Source organism: Hippopotamus amphibius, chromosome 1, assembly GCF_030028045.1.
Source record: "Hippopotamus amphibius kiboko isolate mHipAmp2 chromosome 1, mHipAmp2.hap2, whole genome shotgun sequence".
NCBI lineage: Eukaryota > Metazoa > Chordata > Mammalia > Artiodactyla > Hippopotamidae > Hippopotamus > Hippopotamus amphibius.
This window is the reverse complement of record NC_080186.1, coordinates 21,986,634-22,008,893: the sequence shown is the minus strand read 5'-3', so window position 1 is coordinate 22,008,893 and position 22,260 is coordinate 21,986,634. Positions and strand designations below refer to the sequence as shown.

General features: G+C 50.1%; 1 protein-coding gene across 3 annotated transcripts; it reads right to left on the bottom strand.

Annotated features, from left to right (window-relative positions):
* Positions 1–3,451: 3,451 nt before the first annotated feature.
* SESN2 (sestrin 2) lies at positions 3,452–21,901 on the bottom strand. Of its 3 annotated transcripts, none has more exons than XM_057703545.1 (10): positions 21,467–21,901; positions 14,375–14,440; positions 12,356–12,553; positions 11,788–11,970; positions 11,464–11,676; positions 10,527–10,677; positions 9,851–9,969; positions 9,308–9,498; positions 6,245–6,389; positions 3,452–5,473 (listed from the first exon to the last, which is right to left on the bottom strand). In XM_057703545.1, exons 1-10 carry the CDS (start codon positions 21,527–21,529, stop codon positions 5,387–5,389), a joined length of 1,416 nt encoding a protein of 471 aa, XP_057559528.1. In that variant the 5' UTR covers positions 21,530–21,901; the 3' UTR covers positions 3,452–5,386. The 3 variants fall into 3 exon arrangements, with proteins under 3 accessions (XP_057559528.1, XP_057559537.1, XP_057559544.1); XM_057703554.1 differs by having other exon boundaries at positions 9,851–9,966; XM_057703561.1 differs by lacking the exon at positions 21,467–21,901 and adding an exon at positions 18,351–18,383.
* Between the last annotated feature and the right edge of the window lie 359 nt (positions 21,902–22,260).

Here is a 22,260-nt window from a genome sequence, read left to right as displayed (position 1 = left end):
CTGTCTCATTCACGGCTGTACTGCCAGCATCCAGCAGTGTCTGAGACAAAGTAAGCACTCGATGGTGTTGGCAGGAGCCAAGAAAAGGGGTTCCTCCTTGGAATGTGAGTTTAGAAACTAAGAATTAAGACAGAAGCTCAAGGCTTCCCTGAACAGGAACAAATATTGAGGTCAGAGGTGATTCAGACAGGAGGGGAAAGAAATTCTGCTGCTATAACCAGCTGAGACATGTTTTTCCTCAGACTCAGAGGCATTGTACGGGCTGACTTGAGAGAAGGTGGAGCACTCAGGCAGTGAGTGTACTTAAACTGCTCCCCAGAGACAGCAAGTGACTTGCCCAAGGTCTCCAGCCATGGGAGTGGGGATGGGAGGGAGGACCTTTTCTGGTCCTCTCAGCATTGCAGCTGTCGCCTCCAACCTCAGAAAGAGAAAGTTGAGACAGGAAGTTGTAGGACTCTGACACAGAGTGGTGACAAACTATGAAGAGGATCTGAAGGTTCCGGCTTGTGAGACCACAAGCAAGAAATTTCTCCTCTCTGGTCTTTCTTTTCACCATCCATAATAAGAGTGTCATAGGATAAGTACCTTGGTGAGCAGACTCAGATGGAAATTTGCATATGGGAGGATTATTAGGGATCAGTATCATAGGAGAGTGAGAAGCAGGGCTGGGCAGAAGTCGGGCTGCAATGCAGCTGCAACATTGGCCTCAGCTGATCATGAAGGGAGCAGTAGAGTTGGGACAGTCCTTGAGTTGTTTCAAATGAAGGCAGAGGGGTCAGGTCTTTTTACACTCCTCTCCCATCAACCGGTCATTGGAGGCAGGCTAGACTGACTGGAGGGGCAAAGCTGTGAGCTTGGTTGCTTCCTTTAACAGGGCAGTTCCCAGACAGGCACTCAGCTGAGATCCTTCCGCATCCAGCACTCCTGATGGAGTGGGGGTGTGGGAAGGAGTGCGTGCCACAGTCTGGGTTGCACACAACAGCATCCATTACAGAGGAATGTAGATTAGTTTTCTAACTGTTCCATGGAGGCACCAGGTTCCAAGAAGCTGCTTCAGTGGGTGGGAAACCCCTCTTCTTGAATGCGTTTTAGTTTCTGTAGAAGTCCTACATATTCCTTGGAAGAAAAGCCTCTGATGCTACGTTGTAAATCCTCTGACAGCACCTCACATCTCTCCTTTGAGGTGCCGATCACAATTATAATGGAAATAATTACTTGTGTAATGATCTAATGTCTGACTCCTCCACTAGATAATAAATCCCAAGAAGGCAGGAGTCATGTCTGTCTTGTTCACTGCTCTGTGTCCAGGGCATTTACATATTAGGTGCACAATGTGTTGCTAAATGAAAGAACGACCTTGGCATCAGAACAGCAGGGAAACTGTTAAAGCTGCATATGTTTGAGCTCTACCTCTAAACACTGGTCCTCTAGGACATTCCAAGGCACAAAAAGCTTTTGAGCCACTTCTCCATTCCACTTATCCTAGGGCTCTGGTGAATGTGTTAAACCTTCTGGAGGAGACTCACCCAGCTCCTTTTTCTACCTGCTCTCAGCAGTCCTCAATCCAAGCATAGCTTCAAAAGCCAGACCAACCAAGAATCAAGCCACCAGAAACTTCCACTAACTCCAACCTGATTTTTAGAAATGCAGACTGAGGGCATAGGGAGTTAGGAGACAAAAGTAATGCTCTGGATGGGACTTCCCTGGCAGTCCAGCAGTTAAGACTTCATGCTTCGGGTTTCCCTGGTGGCTCAGTGATTAAGAGTCCGCCTGCCAATGCAGGGCACACGGGTTCAATCCCTGGCCCAGGAAGATCCCACATGCCTCAGAGCAACTCAGCTCGTGAGCCACAACTACTGAGCCTGCACTCCAGAGCCTGCAAGCCACAACTAACTGAGCCTACGTGCCACAGCTACTGAAGCCTGAGTGCCTGGAGCCTGTGCTCCACAACAAGAGAAGCCACCGCAATGAGAAGCCCGTGCATCACAGCAAACAGTAGCGCCCGCACTCCTTAATTGGAGAAAGCCCGCTCACAGCAACGAAGACTCAACGCAGCCAACAATAAAAAAAAAAAAAAAAAGACTGTGCTTCCACCGCAGGAAGCATGGGTTCGATCCCCGGCTGGGGAACTAAGATCCGGCATCCTGTGCGGCAAGGCCAAAACAAAGCAAAATAAAACAAAACCAAACAAAATCAACAAAAAAGTAATGCTCTAGAGTCAGACTGACAAGGATTCAAATTCTATCTCAATTTCATGATGCTGGGCAGATTTCTGAATACTGAATGCTCACTAGTTCAAGGTACTTTTCATGTATTATTTAATCCACACAACCCTGCCGTGACCCTAAGTATGAATTCTGTTGCATAGGTAAGGAAATTGAGGAGGGAGAACTGAAGTAACTTGTTTACGGTCAAACATTAAATGTCACAGTTGGAATTGGAACCTGGGTCTCTCTGTTACGTTGGTGTTCCCTAGACTCTCGCCTGAGTTCCTTTCCCACATCTGTAAAATGGGACCACCACTCTTTTCTCACAGGGTTGCTGTGAAGATGGGAGATATTATGTTTGAAAACATCTGGCAACAGTCACTCCATAATGCTACCTGGAAAAGAAAATGTCTTGCCCTCTTTTTTTTTTTTTCTGCAAACTCCAGGCACAGTGAAATTAATTAACCCTCCCCCCCTCCCAGGGATAATAAATGACTAAGTCAGGACTGGAATCTAAGTTTTGTACTCCAAGTCTGACGTGCTTTCTCTCACACCCTCTCGAATGACTCTAGAAGGAAGGCCTAGCGTATAGGAACACTGCAAACGTGAAGGGGGGCAAGGGTAAGGCAGACTCAATCAGGGGAGGCTTCCTGGAGGAGACCCAGTGTTCATTTTATGACCGCAGTACTCAGAGGAAGTGGGAAGCCAGCAGGAGAGGTCCTAGCTCTTAGTCATAATGTGGTTTTTCTGATAAGCTTGTTAGAGTTCCTGGTGCCCAGAGAAGCTGAGAAGCTTGGCCGAGGCCACACAGCTGCTAAATGGCACGGGCACAACTTGGAGTCACACTGAACTCTTTATGCCTGGATCTGTCTCCTCGGTGCTGGGGAGCAAAGGCAGAGAAGCAAGGCAGAGTAATGAGAAGAGGCAGGAGAAAGAAAGCGTCCCCCCAGAAATTCTCAAACATCCTCCCTCTTCCACAGAGGGAGTCTGGTAGTGGAAAAAACAGCAAGGTGCAATGCCAAGGCCTCAGGACCAAAGCTGACCCCAGCTGGAATCCTGGCTCCGCCACTGCCCACTGGTGAGGCCTCAGCCATGTCACGTGACCTCTGGGCCTCAATTCCCTTGCAGGATTTTGCTGCAGATTCAGAGAAGTGACCTCCAGCACCCAGCCCAAGGCCAGGCTTAGCGAGAAAAATAATATGGGCATTATCAGCCCACCATGCCGGGCCAGCCTCAGAGGAATGGCAGGGCTGGACACCCAAGGGACAAAAGTAGACTTTTCGTGCCAACTACTCCCAACCCTGCGGTCACTGGGCACAAGTGCTCAGCAGGCTAAGGGCTGGCAGGTCAGGTCCGTGATGAAATCACAGCTCCCTGCTTATGCTGAGAGGTGAACCATGACCCTTAGGAAATGGAAAAACAGCCCATTAACAAGAAGTACAAAACAAAACCTCGGCGAACTTTTATTTCTCATCATACAGAACTGGTCGCAAAGGCAAAGATTTCTGCACTTGAACACTGGATGCCCCTCCCCACCCACCCGGGGACATTTACGGTCCTCATGTCCCCTCTCGAATCCAAACCCCAATGCTGGGGCCTCTTCCCTCCTGCCCAGCTTCACTGCAGGAAGGGCTTTGAGGCCTGAAGGGGGTGCCAGCCGCTTGCCCATGCCTGCACGGGTATGAGATGTGGCACAATAACCAGGCTCCTCTCCTGCCCCACCCCAGAGAGGAGGGTCGGAAGCAGCAGCGTCGTGGCCCTTGCCTTTCTTCAGTCACCTCCCAGCTGCGAGAGGGGAGGCACGCACTGTCGGCAGAAGGGCAAGGCAAGTCATCATTCACAGCTTGTTGGCTACAGAAAGTGCCTGGGATCCGTCCTTGGCTGCTTCTGCAATCCACCTAAAATTGAGAAGGGACAGAAACTGGCATGGAGGTGGGGAGGTCCTTGGCAGGCAGCCTGGAGAGACGGACTACAAGGGGTGGGAGGGTGCTCCCCAGAGGCCCTCAAGGTCCTGCAAGGCTTGCCGTTGGCTGCTGGCAGCTTGGCCTCAGCATCTGAGCGAAGGCTCAGACATCCCAAGAACGTAGTCCTACCCCTCAGTCTGCAACTGTGGAGATGGAGGTCACCTGCCAGTGGCAGGGCCCACGCAAGAACCCTGGGGTCTCCTGCCTCTCTCCCTGAGCCATGGGCCACCTAAACCACCTAGAAAGGCCCACCTCTTTGGCAAATGTCTGTGGCAGCGCCACGGGAGATAGGAGAGTGGGGTGCCAGCCTCTGCAGGGCAGGTGCAGCTCTGGGGAGGACAGATTTCTCCCCGTCCTTCTCTCAGATACTGACTGTGGCTCTAGAGGTGAGGCCCTGAAGAACCTTACCCATAAAAAGCCCAAACACTTAGGATGTATAATATAACCCTCCCTCCTCTTCTGAAGGCAAAGTGACCAACAGGGACTCCAAACTTGCTAATCTGCTTGTTTGATGTGCTTGGTATCTCTCCTGGGGCCTCATACCACCAGGTGCGGGAGAAAAGGGTGAGAGGGTAAAGGAGGTCAAAGGAACTGAACTAGGATTGGGGCAACCAGGGAACGAGGGGCCTGCAGGCTGCCCAACAGAACAGGCATTTGGGGAGTCGGATGCACAGACCAGCTGTGACCCTGACTTTCACATTGATGGGTGAATGGCAGGTGGGAGGTAATGAAGTCTGAGGATGAGGAAGCAGGAGTAAAGGCAAAGCTGCTTGGAGTGTCAGTCCCTGGAGGTGTTTGCCCCTCTCCCTTGGGGACCAGCCAGGGGCCTCCCAGGCCAGGAAGGCCAAAGTCCTTGTGCTGCTCGGGCCCCTGCCTGCTGGCACACAAGTCCAACCTCAGCCCATTTTCCTTCCTGTGCCCTTGGCCTCTGGGGGTAGGGGCAGGAAGAAGGGCCTCGCCCCTAGGGACCTGCTAGTCTCCTTCCAGCTCCAGGGGCAGAGCTGAGATCCCAGAGTCAGTGCAATTATCCCGTCCATTCCGGTGAGAAGGAGGGTGTGGTTTGGGGGCTGCTCATCACACAGAGGCCCGCCCCCAGAACAGGGGGGGTGGGCGTGGGACAGGAAGGGTTAGGGTCTGTCTCCAGACAGAGAAGTCCTTGCAGGGAGAAGGATGCCCCCAGGATCAGCTGCTCCAGGCCCAGGTCCTGCACACGAGTCAGGTCATGTAGTGGGTGATGGCACGGAGGGCGTAGAGCAGGGCGGCTTGCATGCGGGCCTCCAGGAGCAGCAAGTTCACGTGGACCTGGGGCACAGAACAAGGGCTTGTTGGCAACTGATGTCACTCCTCGTCATCCCCTTACCTTCCAGACTGCCACTATCCCTGACCACTCATCCTCCCCTCTCTTTTTTTTTCTTTTTTTTGGCTCATGCTGCATGGTATGTGGATCTTAGTTCCCCGACCAGGCATCAAACCCGTGCCCCCTGCATTGGAATGCGGAGTCTAACCACTGGACCACCAGGGAAGTCTCATCCTTCCCTTTCCTGTAGAGATGCCTTGACCTTTTCTAAGGCTCTGAGCAACTTGGTGCAAGGACTGTGCTAGAATTTTAAGCACATTTATCCCTATCATGATGAATCTCTTTATCCCCGCAAAGCTAAAAATAATGGCTACCCCTGAGCATGTTGGGGATCAGAGGTTTACATTCATTTTCTCACTTCATCCTCCCAGCAACCTTGAAAGGCAGGCAGTTTTTATTCCTATTGTAAAGATAACAAGCTCAGAGAGGCAATGACCTGCCCAAGGTCACATGGCTACCAAGTGATAGGGTTATGATTTGAACCCAGGTCCTTCTGGCTGCCACTGAGGACCCTGTGAAACACACTCCGATTTTACAGGTGAGTAGAGTCTGAACCACACAGTGGAGTAGGACATAAACCCAGGATAATACACCCAGGTGTCCCATCTGGCAGAACAGACTTAGTCTGGGGTACACCTCCTTGGGTCCCAACCCCTTGCCTTCTCCACGGGCCAGGCTGGCCTACTTCCATCCTGCTCCTCCCCTGTGAGCTGCACCTTCTCTGAGTGGCAGAAATGCCTCCAGAAGTGGTTGTACATTCTTCGGGTGGTCTTCTCTGGATAGCAGGCCACTGTCTTGATATAGACCTTGAGGTTCCGCTCCAGGAGCTGGTTCACCTCCCCGTAGTCATAGTCATCATATCTGGATGGAAAGGCCCCAATAGCATCACTTACCCTCTGCTCCCACAAGTAGCTCCTCTCCCCAGCCCCACCCTGCAGAAGGAGGAACAGAGAGTGGCAAGAAAAGGCAGAAGGTAGGAAGCACTTAGAAGCTTCGTTCCTCTTAGAAAAACAGCTGATGTCATATATCACAGGCCACTGGACTCGCAGGGGATGCACAGAGGGTGAGCACACTGTATTGACCATGTGAAACTGTATCCATGGCATCCTCAAAAGCACTGTACACTGTTATCTACAAAACTATTGTATACAATTTATCATATTTATCAGCCTCATTTTACAGATGAAACAGATTCAGAGAAGTGAGGTCACTTTCCCTAGGTCACACAGCTGGGAATGGGATTCAAACTCAGCTCTGCCTGGCTCCAAGGTCATAGTCACTCCTTTACAGCTAAGGCCCTGCATGGAAGATGCAGCAGAAGATCAATGCAAATATTTACCCTGGAGAAGAAAGAGGGAAAGAGAAAAAGGAGCTAGTCATTTTACAGATGGGCAAACTAAGGCCTGGGGAAGGTAATTAGCTTGCTCAAAGTCAAAGAGCAAGTTGGTGACAAGTCTAGAAGCCACTTTGTCACTCTCCAGTCCAGTGAGCCAGAGAGTCATCACAGATCAGTATAGATGAGGAAGACTGGTTTTATTCTTCTTTATTTTTTTTTTAACTAAAATTTTTTTTTTTTTTTGCCACAACATGCGGTATGTGGGACCTTAGTTTCCTGACCAGAGATTGAATCCATCCCCCTTGCAGTGGAAGCGTGGAGTCTCAACCACTGGACCGCCAGGAAAGTCCAAGAAGATTGGTTTTAGGCTAGAAGACAGATTTGGTAGACAAAGGTTTAGGAGTGAGGGCCACGTTGGAGAGTGGAGGAGCCTAGACCTGGGAGCTGGGCAGGAACTAGCCTGTCACACACACCCTAAGGTGCCCGTCCAACCTCCGCCTCCCCTGGCTTGGAGACCTGCCAACGAGGTCGGCCAATTGAGCACGGCTCAACCCACTCAGTGAAATATGATTTATAGCTAGTAATGCACAGAAATGCACATTTTCTACAAGGAACATGTACCTTTTAAAAACTTTAGGTATTTTTTTTTTGATGCTTGCAATAAATTGTGAAACTAGAAAAGCAAGAAAAAAAATCATGTGTTCACTAAAATATGCTCTCACTTGATTAAACCAAGTAAAATAAGTAAAGTACACAAGAAAATCTTATTTTTGTAAAATTATATACGTTTTAGTCATTTGTCATGAAAAAAATAGGAAAGAAATACTTGACAATAATAAGAGCAGGTGGGATCATGGATGATTTTTATTTTCTCTTTGTTATCTGTTTCCTAAATTTACTAAAAATCTGGCTCTTTACAAACATCGAGCATATATTTTAGAAAATGAAATAACAATTATAATTCCCACAATACAAAAGCAACTATATAAGAAAGAAAAAAAAAGCAATGGAGAAAAACATCTCAGGATGTGGATGTGGTTGTGGAGTAGCAGAATTCTGGGAAATTGTTTCTTTCCTTAATTCTTTAAATTTCCCACAACGTTATCAGAGTGAGATATTTTTTAAATAAAAAAATTGTTCTGCGTATGTTTTTGACAAGCGATTTGACGTCTAGGGTTTACCTATGAGGACTTAGCTATAAAACTAGTCAGTGCACATGGTATTTGTAATAGTGAAAAACTGCAAACCACCTAAATATCCAACAATAGGGAAATGGTTGGATAATTACACTTCAGCCATAACGGAACATCACGCAGTGGCTAAAAAGCATGAAAGATCTATTCACACAGACAAGGAAGGTGGTTCACAATAGATTATTAGATAAAAAAAGCAAGTTGCAGAATATATCAAGTATGATCCCACCCGTTAAGAAAAAAAAACCTACTCAAAAAAAATCAGAAAATACTTAGGTAACAGAATGAAAATGTAATTCATCCCATACTATACAGAGACAACCATTATTAAATAACATTCTAGGGTACATCCTTCCACACATTTTCCATGCACATACACACTTTCAGTTAAAAAAAAAAAAGAACAAAAGGAACAAATAGAAGATCCTGGTTGGTAACCAGCTTTTTTTTCTTTCAATACATTTTGAACATTTTCCCATGGCAATATAAATAAACCATTATTGTAATTTTTAATAGCTGCATAATAGTTCACTGAATAGATATGCCATTATTTAATGTCCCCTACTGTTGGGCATTTCTGTTCTTTTTATTTACTGTGAGAGAAGAATTGCTACTTGGAGTGGAAACACAACCATAATACACTCCTTATGCCTCCATAACACACAATAAATATATCGCTAAAGGTATCTCTGGGGGTGGGATTAAAGAGTTTCAAAAAGTGAGGACTTCCTAGGCGGAGCAGTGGTAAAGAACCCGCCTGCCAATGCAGGGGACACGGGTTTGAGCCCTGCCCTGGGAAGATTCCACATGCCACAGAGCAACTAAGCCCGTGCGCCATAACTATTGAGCCTGTGCTCTAGAGCCCATGAGCCACAACTACTGAGCCCATGTGCCGCAACTACTGAAGCCCACGCACCTAGGGCCCGTGCTCCACAAGAGAAGCCACTACAATGAGGAGCCTGTGCACCACAATGAAGAGTAGCCCCTGCTCGCAGCAACTAGAGAAAGCCCGTGTGCAGCAACGAAGACCCAATGCAGCCAATAAATAAATAAAATAAATAAATAAATAAATTTATTTAAAAAAAAAAGTGAGCACAGCCATTATCTTTTATAATCAACAAAGAAATACAATTGCCTTGCAAAACAATACAGGCAGGAAGAAAGGGAAAGAAAAACAAAGAGAAAACGGAAACAATTGTGAGTTTACACTGAAAGCTTACAATACACCCACGCCCTGGACTTTCACTCACCTGATGCCAAAGACGCAGTGGATGTAATTCCAGATGGCCCTGCGGAGCATGGAGGTATCCACTCCGCTGTGCATGGCGATGGTGTTGTAGGTGAGGCTATAGGCTGCCTGGAACTTCTCATCCAGCAGCTGCCCACCCTCGGGGTAGAGCCGCTGGATCAGTGAATAGCCATGGTCTTCCCAGGTATAATCCTGAGGAATGTGGGAAGGGGTCAGTGAGTAGAATGGGGCCCAAGGCTGGCCGGAGAGATGCCATCCTCTGGAGCACACCTTGGCTCTCCCTAAGGTGTCTCTCCACCCCACAGATCTAACCCGCGGCTTGGTCTGGGCCTGAGAAGCCGAGGAGGATGCAGCTCGGTGATGGCTTCCTCCCTCTGATCAGGACCCCCGGAGCTTAGGATGCAGGTGGGTCCCTTCACATCCAGGGTCTCCCACTTCCCTCGTGGAATCTTGAGGCAGAGAAGGTGCCCAAATCTCTAACCACACAAACCACCCACCACTGCCTGTTGGTAAAGCAATGCTAAGACCAGTGGGGAGAGCCTACCTGGGCGCGGAAGGTGGGGGGCGCCTGAGTTCCCCGCCGGGTGAAGTCCTCGTATCCGAAAGTGGGGTCTTCCACAAAGCACAGCATGTCTCGGTTTGGAGAGGGTTCCAGCATGTCTGCTGAGGATGTCAGAAAGAGGTCACGGTGAGCCCAAGGCATGGAGCACAGAGGCCCTCCACTCCTGATTAATCACCAACAGGAGGCCAGGGAACACAGAGGAGGGGGCCAGAGAAAGCCCCTTGCCACTCCTGGTGAGTGGAACCAGGACTTCGGCAGGAGCCAGGCCTGGGGGAGGAGGAAAATCAGGCCTGTGGTCTGGGGGATAAGGCCCCTAATAATAATAATAATATTAATAATAGCAATCATAACAGTGGTGGTTATTTACAGAGCTGCTTACCCTGGGCCAGGCTCTGTGCTCAGGGCTTTGCATATGTTGTCCCATTTACCCTCCATACCAATCCCTCACGTGGGAGGAGACTGGGACCCTGAGACAGCAAGCGACTTATCAGTGGTCACACTGCCAGAAAGGTTAACAGGCCAAGATCCAAGCCTAGGTCTGACCCCAAAGCCCACGCTCAGAACCTCCTGGAAGGGGTGGCTGGGAGGTGTCTGCTTCCCAGCAGAGACCGTGTAAGGAGAGGGTGGCCCCTGAACCTGGATGCCTGTGACCCTGTACCTGCGGGGGTCACCAGCAGGCTCTCCGACTTCTCCAGCTCAAAGCGGCTCTCCATCTCCTCCTGGGAGGCCCCCTCATCCCGCAGCAGGCTCTCCTGCAGCTGCCTCATGCGCTCCATCAGGGCTTCCACATCGCGGGCGGCCTCAAAGCCCTACAGGAGTGACCCAGTGGTGACCATCTACGCCTCCTCCCTCGGCCCCAGAAACCCCACACGTCTTTCCCACATGCCAGGCCTTCCTGAACGATCATAAAGGCCCAGTGCCTCCTCTGTGCCAGCCACTGCACTGGACAGCTCACACGCCCTCTGCTTCCCAAAGTAGGGCTTAAGGAGCTACAGCATAGACAGGTCTTCTCTGAGCATCGGCTTCCCTCACAGGAAAGAGCTTTTTAAAGTATCTGTATTTTTAAAATACAAACAAATAAGGCCACTTTATAGAATAAGTGGCAAACTCTGTATTTTTTTATTCTTATTTTTTTTATTGGAATATAATTGCTTTACACTCTTGTACCAGTTTTTGAGGTACACCAAGGTCAATCATCTGAATTTATACACATATCCCCATATCCCCTCCCTCCCTCGACTCCCCACGAACCCTCCCCGTCCCAGTCCTCCAAGTCATGATCCATCATGGAGCTGAACTCCCTTTAAACTTTGTATTTTTAAAGTGCTAAAAGTCAGTGACTTTAAGCCTACAGGGCTCCATGCTGAGGCCAGTCACATGGTTATTTCATCTCATCCTCACCACCCTTTATGAAGTGGGAGTCTTTATCCTCATTTCCCAGATGGGGAAACTAAGTTTCAAAGTCAAATAACTTTTCTAAGGCCTCGCAGTGTACCACAGGGAAGCAGCTTCAGATAGGGAGGTGCTATCTTCTACCCAAGGACCAGGGGCCATGCCAGTTTCCTCTCCCAACAAGACAGAGGCCCGTGACTTACCCCAGAGTGGTGTAGTGGGTCCCTGCTGGGGGGCGTGCTCTGCTCACTGGGGGGTGAAGGGGCCTGGGGGGCGGGGCTGCCCTCAGGGTCCCCCTCGGGGCGGATGCCACAGCCGAACACGAAGGAGGCCAGCGAGTGGCAGTGGGTGAGCAGGACCAGGGCCTGGATGAGCTCGGCCAGAGACCAGCTGTGCTCGCCTGTCTTGAGCAAGGCCTGGAGAGAAAAGGAAAGGCCAGACCTGCTCAGTGCCCGCCCCGGGCTGCCTGCCAGCGCCCAGCCTGGCCCCTGTGCTCCCCCGGGGACCCGCCTGTCTGCCCAGTGCACCTGGATGTGCTCCTTGGTGATGAGCCACGGCCGATGTGCCAGCAGCTTGTTGATCTCGCTGAGCTTGCGCAGCTTCTCGGGGGCACGGTGGAGGCCCAGCAGCCACTCAGGGTCACCGCCAGTCTGCAGAAACTCAGCCATGTGGGAGCCCACCAGGTAGGAACACTGGTGGCGGGAGGCGGCCTAGAGGTTGTAGACAGAGCCCAGGTCACCCTCTTCTTTCTGTGCCCTCCTCAGAGGGGGTGCCCCATGGAGGGAAAATCATAAGCCTCACTGTCGCCTGAGAGGCAGGAAACTTAGGTTCTAACCCCAACTTTGCCACTGGTTTGTTGTCCTACCTTGGGCAGGTCACCTGACTCCTTTATGCCTCAGTGTCCCAATCTGTAAAGCAGGCATTAACTATGCGTCTCTTCAAAATCTAATTCGATGAATGGCCAGATAAAGCTAGGACTTTGCTCTATGCTGCCTCCCCACCTTGTTCGTGGAGTCAAGCCCCCAGCAAAGAGATCTGAGCACCAAACCTCCCCATGTGTCCACCCCTACAAAAGTCAGGCTCAGACAGGCTCACCATGATGGCGATGTAGTGGCGCCAGGAATTGGCCAAGGGCCCGTCCGTGTGCAGCAGCAGGTAATGCAGGCGCCAAAAGCTGGTAAAGTAGTCGGGATGCAGGCCCATCACTACCGCCAGGTTGTCCACCCGCCCCGAGGACATCAGAGCTTCCAGCCCCAGGTGTTGCTCAAGGCTCTCGGCTCCCTCCCGAAGCACCTGCCGGGCAAAAGTAAGGAAAGGATGGCTTCCCCTTCTGCCCTCTCCACCAAAGAGACTAACATATTCATTGGGATTTTAATAGCAAGGAACTGAAGACAATCACCATGTCCAAAAAAAGGAGAACAGGGGAGGAAAAGATATTTCTTTAAGTGATTAAACAAATCTTATTAGACACTTCACATAATAATAGCCGATACTTATATAATGCTTGCTATGTGCCAAACACTGTTCAAACATTTTACGTACATTAACTCATTTAATCCTCACAACTATGAAATTAGGGACCTATTTTCTCCAATTTTAAATAGAAGACTCAGGCACAGAGATTAAAGTACAGCTTCTCCCACTTTCATACAGCTTCTTTTTTTTTTTTTTTGGCTGCACTGTGTGGCTTGCGGGATCTTAGTTCCCCAACCAGGGATTGAAACTGGGCCCTCAGCAGTGAAGGCGCGGGGTCCTAACCACTGGACTGCCAGGGAATTCCCCATAGAGCTTCTATTCTAATGGTGCAAATCCATGCAGTCACTGGAGGTGGATGCAAAATAGCTTACATTTCCTGAGTGCTTTCTCCACGCCAGGTCTGGGTTTGCAGCTTTCCCTGCCTGCATTATCTCACTGATTCTTCCCAGTTATCCTGTGAGCTGAATACCATTATTTTCCCCCATTGACACACGAGGCCCAGAAAGATTTCATTCTTTGCTCAAGGTTACAGATCTGGTAAATGACAGAGCCAGGATTCCATTCCTGATTAATCCCAAAGCCTATTTCTTTCCTTTATTACAGAAGAGGAGTGGATATTTATAAATGAAAAAAAAAAGATAATATTTGAGCTTAAAATTCTGGGCTACCGACATTAAATACTCAGCGGGTGGTTGTGTGCTTTCCACTTACAAAGGGTGGAAGGAGCTGGAGGGTTTAGACTTTTGTTAACAGCTCATTAACTACTTGGCCTACACATTTAGGAGAGCAAGGAGGACAAGGAAACATTTGTCTTTGTTCCCCAAAGGCCAAAGAAAACGAAGAAAACTATTATTTTTTAATTTGTCTGCTCATGTGTTTTGAAGTGTCCCCCCCCCCGCCCCCCACAACCCCACACTGGAATGTCAGTTCCATGAGGGCAAGGATTTTTGTCAGTCTTGTTCTCTGCTGTGTCCCCAGCACCTAGACCAGTGCCTGACACAGATTAATCGTTCAATAGATATCTGTTAAATAAACGCATGGATGATCTGACTCAGTAGATGGAAGATGTCACTGTTGTATTGTGAAAAAACAAAACATAACATTAACTTCCGAAAAAAAAAAACCCAAATAAACAACAACAAAACCATGTTACAAACTATGACCTTGGCTCTGCATGAAAAAAAATCTGGAAAACAGTGGCAAATGGTTAACAGTGATTATCTCTGTGGGAGTGGGATTACAACAGACTAAAGCCTTCTGAAACACTGGAAATTTTAATGAACAAATATTACTTTTGAAGTCGAAAAAGACTTTAGCACACGCACAGTCAAGGATGAGAAGATAAACATGGATAGTTCTATCTTAAGGAAAAACAAGCCTTGTTCTGGGAATAGCAAGTTTGTTCATTACCTAGCTGTGCTATTATCACTTCACCTCTTTGAGCCTGTTTCTTCTCAGCAAAAGGGGGTTGATAGGCCTGCTTCACAGAGCTGTTTTGTGGATTAAATGAGTTAAGAACCTGAAGGGGTAGTTTCAAAACTGCAATTTCAAGAGATCAGAAAAGCCCCCACCCACTCAATGCCCCATGCCCTTTCTTCCCAGGGACCAATGACAATTCCTAACCCCTCCCAAGCTTACCTCCTCCACTGGAATGAAGGCGCTGGGCCCTCGAGGGCCTCGCCGAGCCCGGCTCTCCCTCCGCCCCTGGAAGGAAAAACATCATGGTTAGTTGGAGGTAAAAGGGAGGCCTAAGAAGATAGTTCTCTCTTCAGTTTTCTCCTCCTACCCGAGGGGCCACAGTAAGCTTTTTTTTTTTTTTTAGGCCGCACCCATGTGAAATGAAGGATCTTAGTTCCCTGACCAGGGATCGAACTGCATTGGGGGCACAGAGTCTTAATCCCTGGACCACCAGGGAAGTCCCCCACACTGAGCTTTTAAAATCACCTTTCTGGTGCGCCTTGCATGAAGGAGTCAGGTGGACATATACGCCAGTTTGGTGGCTGAAGCAAGGGTAAGCAAGTAAGAGAGCTCACCCCACAAACTGAGTTCTTTAGGAATCGGGAAGGGACCCATGAGTCCAACTATATAGCCCCAAGGGAAATATACAGCCACTGTGTTGCACATTTCCAGGAAGCCACCTTCTTGGCAGCTCTGGAGAACCTATATAAGAACCCTTCCCTGTTTGCATCCTGAAGCCAGGTTACCAAAGTCCCCTAGATTCCTATGATGCAGCTTCAATCTCTCTCAGATTGTCATTTTTTCATCCCTCCCACCATCACCACCTTATAGACTACCACCATCTCTTGTCTGGACCACCACCCACAGCCTCACCAATGGTCTCCCTGCCTCCGCAGCGCTGCCCTCTCCTATGCATCCTCTACCAAATTAACAGAACGAGTGAATAAATAAAAAATCCTCCCTCAACCCCACCTCCGGGACCAGGAGCAGATCTAGTTGAGTACATGACCCTGGTGGTTTCTAAAGAGGGCAAACTTTCTTTAGTGAGAGTAAGCTTTCTCAAGTGCAAATCTCATCAACTGGCTTAAGATGCTACCTCTGCCTCCCGTAGCCTTCCAGATAATTAGTGGCTCAGGACCTCTGTCCTCCCATTGGTCACACCTTTTGCAGAACTAACTCTGTCTTCCAGGGTCCAAGAACCTTCTTCTGAGCCTCATCTGTGACCCCACAATTCCCAGTGCTTTTGCTTCTGAAAACATTGCTTTCTAATTGTCTGATGTACATCTCCCTACTACCAGATCACATTTTGTGGAGAACAGGGCCAGGTAATTCATACTAGTCTGTGAATGAAGAAAAGAGAGAAAACAGAGAGGTGTGGAGGGCAGGGCGTACAATGCTGATGGTAGCAGCTATTCTGACCTGGGTGTATTGGAGCTTCTGTGGAAACCACCAATTTTATTTATTCATTTGTTTTGATACCTGGGGGTGAGGGTGGGGGTGGGGGGCTCTCAGTGCTGGCCTTAGAAACAGTCTATCCACGCCAGAGTTATACCCTCACTGGACAGAGACAGTGTCCTCCTAACTCTTCCCTCCTCATTCAGATCTAGATTTACTGCCAGTCCTCAGGTGTCCAGAGACTAAAGATTATAAGTGAGCCTTCCTTTTCACAGAGCCAAAAAGTCCCTGAGGGAGGGAGAGTTCTAGGGCTCAGAAAGACCACAAAGGAAAGAACAAGGGTACAAAAGTTCCAGGTATGAGTACCAATTCTGCTGCCACTAACTTACTGTGTGACTCCAAGAAAGTAACAGACTCTCTGGGCCTTAATCTTGGACAAAGAAGATAGTGGGACTGACTGCTCAGGCCCCTTTCAGCCCACACTTCTGGGATCTACCAGACCAGGCTGGTCCAGGTCCAGCACAGAAACCACCATAATCCCCAAGCACTCCCGTTTCAGCTTCCCTCCTCCCTCCCGAAAGAGAAAAAGCCTAACAGCTCTGTCTGGGAGATAAGGATTGCTGACTCCACACACTGGGCCTCCCCCTCAGGGGACCTGAGGACAGATAGAAAACCACAGCCAGGTGTGGTGGGGAAGGGCAGGAAGGAACTGGGGGGCTGGGGGGGGGGGGGGGGGACAGCGAGAGCCCACCAGGGTACTGGCGAGGGACAAAGAAAAGCTTTGGGAATCCCTTCCCGCTCTAAAATCTGCCCCAGGAGCTGTCAAGGGAAGAAGCTGATGCCTGTGGGTCTTTAAATGATAGGTCTGGATCTACCAACATTATCAGCCCTGATGAAGATGGTGATGGTGATTGTGATGATAAAGGAGAGCACAGTTAAAAGATCCTGCCTGGGCTCAAATGACAACTCCACTACCTACTATCTCCTAGCTATGTGAGCCTCAGTTTCCTCCCCAAATTATGGGGTAATAATAGTACCTGCTTTCCCTGGGTAGTCATGAGGATGTAATGAGGTAATGCCTGTATAGGCCTAACTTCAGTACCTCTATCACAGCAGGCACTTCAACAAGTCAGCGATCATTAACCTCATTGTTACTGCAAACAAGGGCTTCTCAATCCAAGCTGTACACTGAGAATCCCCTTGAGAAGCTTTTTAAAAAATACCACCGCCAAGGCCCAGCAATTCTAATTTAATTGGGTGAGGCCCAGCAGAATTTGCCAGGGAGGGCGGGCCATTGCTCCACAGCTTTTTTATGGATCACTTTCTCAAGTATAAGGAACTGTGCGAAGCGCTTTCCAGGTGGAACCAGAATTAATCCGTTCATGCAACAAATATTTTTGATGACTACATGGCAGGCAGCAAGAGTGCAGGAGGGAAAAGACAAAATCTTGGCCTTCCCAGAATTTATGATCTAAAGGAGAAAGACAAATGCATGAGGAACAGGATTTCGAATCATAGATTGTATAGAGTAAAAGAGCAATGAGAGAGTGTATGATGGGGTCGGGGAGTGTGTGCAATATTGCAGTCCTAGTGGACAGGGAAAGCCAGTGAGTAGATAACCTTTAAGTTGATATGTAAATATCAAATATCTAAATGAGTTGATGGGCCTGTAAAGGGCCTATAAAGATCTAGGGAACCAGCATTCCAGTCAGAGGTAGCAAAGTGCAAAGCCTTGAAGGCAAGACCAAGTAGATTCTAATCCAGAGCTCCAATACCCTGAATGCTTCCCCAGCATAGACACCCAAAACTTGAGAGGAAGCAGACAGGGCAAGGGCCCACTGCCAAGAGATGACACCTCCAAGTCAGCCCTCCCCTATTTCCTGGCATAGGAAGTCAATGATAATGGTGGGTGACAATGCTGATTCCCATTGGCTAAACATTTATTTCACGTGCACTTTTGCAGGGGGGGGGGGGTCTACAACCAGAGCTCCCATTTTACAGATGGGGAATAAGGTTCAGAGAAGTCAAGTCACTTCCAGTCACTCAGCCAGGAAGGAGGTGGCAGAGTTAGGATACAAACCAGGTTCCCTCAGCTGCAGAAACTGCTCCCATTCTCTAAACTTCTCAAGGTCTCAGAAGCCCCAAGGCTTTGCCTCTGGGGTTCACCAGGAGTGAGAAGCTCCTTCTCCATGTCCACATTCCCAGGGCATCCACTGCCCTAATCACAGCCTTTGTCATTCTGCGTTGTTTCTTACCTTGAGAGCACACACTGGATCTAGTTCCCTATTGTTACCCCAGTGTTCAGCATAGTGAGTCCAATAAAACTGTCTGCAATGATGAAATATTCTTTATTTGCACTGTCCAATAAATATGGTAGCCCCTAGCCACAGTGGTTGAACATTTGAAATGTGACTAGTGAAACTAAAAAACTACATTTTTATTTTTAAAAAATCTAATTGCTCTAAATTTAAATAGCCACATGTGGCCAAGGGCTACCATATTGGACACTGCAGTTTCAGCACACCTGATAAAGGCAAGATCCCCGCCCTGAAACCAGAGGGGTCGGGTGACCTACCCAAGGCAACCCAGCTGGGGCAGAGGGAAAACCAATGAGTTCCAACTGAGGGGACCACACAGGGCAGCAGGAGCACTGAGGTCAGATAGCCATCAGGGTGGCCACTCAACTGAGAGGGCTTCAGGCAAGCTGTCAAGAGAGGAGCTCAGTGCCTGGCTCCTGATTTAAGCGCTCACTAAAAGTTACCTTTCATATTAGCTCGGGCACCAGCACACTGGTTGCATCTAATCTTCATCAGTTTGGGGGTGGGAGTGGGGGTCTCTTCTGCACACAAGGAAAGATTAAGGTTCCAGAGGTTAAGCACCAGCTGACAAGTGGCCAACCTGAGATCTGAATTCAGCTCGGTCTGGCTTGCAAGGGTTCCATCCACCACCCAGATCAGCCTCTTGAAGTAGCCCTGGCCTTTATTCTCGGCATCTTATCCAGAGCCTGCAACCTCCAGGACTCAGCTACAGACACCTTCGAAGTCACTCTGCCAGCTGGGAAGGGGCAGAGACACCCCCCTCCTTGGGCTGCTGAACTCCAGATACTTGCCTGGGTTTACACCTGAGAGGGAGACAGAGCCCAAGCAGCCTCTGACCTCCAGCCTTTCGGGGAGGGGTGTGTGAGTGGTGCATATCAGGCCCACCATGACCTGGCCAATTTCTCACAATCACCTGGAGGGAAATAGGTCTTCTTATGCCTTCTCCAGAGACAGCTCATTGAGGGTCTTTCGGAGTCCTGTTCCAGACAGGCGCAGCTCAGATCTGACTTCAAATCTTGCACAGTTTGTCAATTATATCTCAATAAAAGTTCTTTAAAAAAAAAATCTTGCACCATTCACAAGAGTCAGCTAAGCCAACAAGGGGCAGATAGTTACGAGCACTTATGAGGTGCTAAGAACAGTGCTGGGAGTGGGACCTAGAGCGTGTTTCTAGTCTAGAAAGAAAGACAGACAAGAAACGCCTGATTACACAACTGTTACACAGCAATTGGAAGAACACCTCGTGCAATGGAGAAGGGGGACAGGAAGCAGGTATGCAGAGGGGACTTATTTGGTGGGGAAAGAAAGACTTCCCTGAGGCAGTGATGTTTCAGGAAGGGATTCTAGAGCCCAAGAGGGCTCTGAGAACATACTACCAGTACTAGAGTGAAGCATCGGAAGGCCTTGACCTGGTAAAAGGGTGTGTGGCGAAGTGATGGGAGTGAGGGAACTGTACATTCCTTGGGCCAACTTCCCTTGGGCCTCGGGCACCCGGCTCTGTAAGTTTAGCACCCTACTGTCTTCTAAAGATTCTGCTTAAAACAAACATCTTCCCAAAGTCCTCTTTTCTTGACAGAGAAGAACATGTAGAAAGGGGTCAGACATCACCAGCTTCTCCCCACCCCCTCCTGCTGTGGACAGCTGGCCTCCATCTAAAGGCCACACCCTCAGAGCCTTCCCAGTCCACCTGGGGCACACACTTGTCCCCAGATCACCTCCCAGATACTGTCCCAAAGAGGGATGGACTAACTCTCACCTCAAGCATGAGGGGCAGGCTCAGACACCCCCTGTGAGACACCCTGGGGAAGGGGAAATACGTGCTGTGGCCACATTCTAACAATAGCTAGTGTGTTTGATGCAGGACGTAGTTGCTATGCTCTAAGCAGTGTGCTTTGGCCTTTGCATGTATTCTCAGTTAATTCTCCCCCAAATCCCTCGGAGATATGACCAAATCCCCATGAGAGGAAGTTGCTGATCAGAGAAGTGATCACTTGGCCAAGGTCACACAGCAAGTAAGTGGGAGGGCTGGAACATGAACCCAGAGCACCCCTGCTCTAGTGCCCACGTGCTCTCAATACATAAAATTATTTCCATTTTTTCACAAAGAAGGAAACAGACTCAGAATAAGGTGGCTTGGGACTTCCCTGATGGTGCAGTGGTTAAGACTCTGTGCTCCCAATACAGGGGGCCAGGGTTCCATCCCTGGTCAGGGAACTAGATCCCACACGCACGCTGCAGCTAAGAGTTCACATGCTACAACTAAGACCTGGTGCAACCAAATAAATAAATAGATTGATTAATTAAAATAAAATTTAAAAAAAGAATAAGGTGGCTTGATCGAAGTCACATAGCTCAGAAGTGGCAGGAGCAGTTTTTGTTCCTCCACCTGCGGCTCCTAAACCATGACAGGGAAAGGTGACAAGCTAACAGAAAACCCAGGACCCCTAGAAACCATGCTGCTCAGACAAGTACAGCAGTTCTTCCCAGGGCCACAGTTCAGGGCTAGCATTTGTTTGACTCCCAACCCCAGCAAGACACTTGCGCCAGGCTCCGGGCCTGAAAACTAAAGAAACAAGCAAAACTTGCTGTTGTGCCAAGCACACTTGGAAATCCTAGAGACATGGGAGCCAAGGAATGAGCTACTCTGTGGGGTTAGTGAAGGAAGCCTCTCTATAGCCCCTCCTGGGCCTCAATTTTCTCATCCTGTAACTTCGAGCTAATAGTGTAGCTCATATTTTGCTAGTTTAGTCCTGAGGACTCAGCAAAAAGGCAAAACCGGAGCCTGGCATCCAGTTGGTGTGTAATAAATAAGATGCCCATTGTCCATGGTGGTGGTAATGGGGGGCGGGGTGTCAGATTGGGTCCAGTCGTATTCCCAGCCTCACTGCAATGAGAGTCCCTCCAAAACAAACTTCGGGGACGTCAGACCACTTAGTAGGGCACAGCCAAATAGGCGCTTGGCTTCGGCAGCCGCGGCCAGGGTCTTTGCCCTCTCCCCAGCGCTTCGGCCGCGGCGTATCCGGCAGCCCGCCAAGGCCCGGGTGCGCCCGCACCCCCGATCCAAATGGGGGGGGGGTGCAGGTGGGGAAGGGGGACGAGGTCAACCTTCGTTGGCCAGCCGCAAGTGTTCCAATCCCCGAGCGGGGGCACTGGAGCGGGTACACATCCTACCTAGAAGCAGTTCCTCTAGCCTCAGCTTAGAGGAAGGGATCTGAAGAAGGGGGCGGGGAGGAGGAGTGGTCGGGCCGCTGCGCCGGGATCTGCCTGGACTTGAAGACTCCCGCGACAAGGGCCCAAACCCAAGATAACACAGAGAAGGCTCCCCTCTCTTTGGCGAGGAGTCCAAGGGAGCCTCGGGGGGATCTACAGCCCCGGGGATAGGGGGAGGCGGCGGAGGGGGCCGAGGCTGCCAGTTGATGCAACCCACTCCCGGTTGCGCGCTCCACTCCCCCTCCCCGAGCCGGGGTGGGGGGTGGCCACAGACTCAGCTCGCGACAGCCCGAAGCTCGGACGCGGCTCTGGGTTCAGGGAACGGTGGCGTCGCTCGGCCGCCGCTTACCTCTCCGGCCCCGGGCAGGTAGCCCTTCAGCTCCGCGCGGCACTCGGAGTCCGCAACGATCATGGTTTGCGCCAGGACCCAGCCGCGGCTCGCCGACCGCCGTGCACCAGAGGGGCTTTCGGACAGACGCGCGCAGGAAGCCGGGACTGGGGGCCGCTGGGGACGTTCCAGAGCCCCGGGGTGTCTCTCGGGGTTCCAGAACGCTCTGAAAGCCCAGGATCCGGGAACGGCCGCCGCTGCGCTGGACTCTCCGCTCGTCTGGCTTCTGGAGGGATGAACGGCCTCGGGAGCCTGGGATTGGCCGCGGCGCAGGGGTTTTCACGGCCCGGTGCGCCTCGGAAGTCCGCAGTGGCCAGGGCTGCTCGCGAACCCAGCTCTCCTTAGCATCCCCGCCGCGGAACTGCCAGCGCTCGCCGGGCTCTGACACCAGCAGCGCCGCTCTGCCCGCTGCGGTCCCCGGGGAAGGGTGGGGACACAAAAGCCCCGAGCGGCAGCCAATCAGATGCCTGTTTCCCGGGGAGGCGGGGGCAACACCTCCCTCAGGAGCCTACGGCTCAGCCAATCGACACCGGGAAGCGCCCGGGAACCCTGGGAGCTGTAGTCAGCCCGGACGAATGCTGCAAACTTTTGCAAGAGGGTTTAGTCAAACTGCTGGCAATGCCAGACGAGAGTGACAGCCTGGAGAGTCATTAAAGCTGCATGATGAAACGGGACTTCACCGGGCTGGGCCAGAGAGGCGGGTGTGAAATCCCTCCCAAGTATGCTCTTCAGCTTTTCAGTTCCTGGAGGGACAG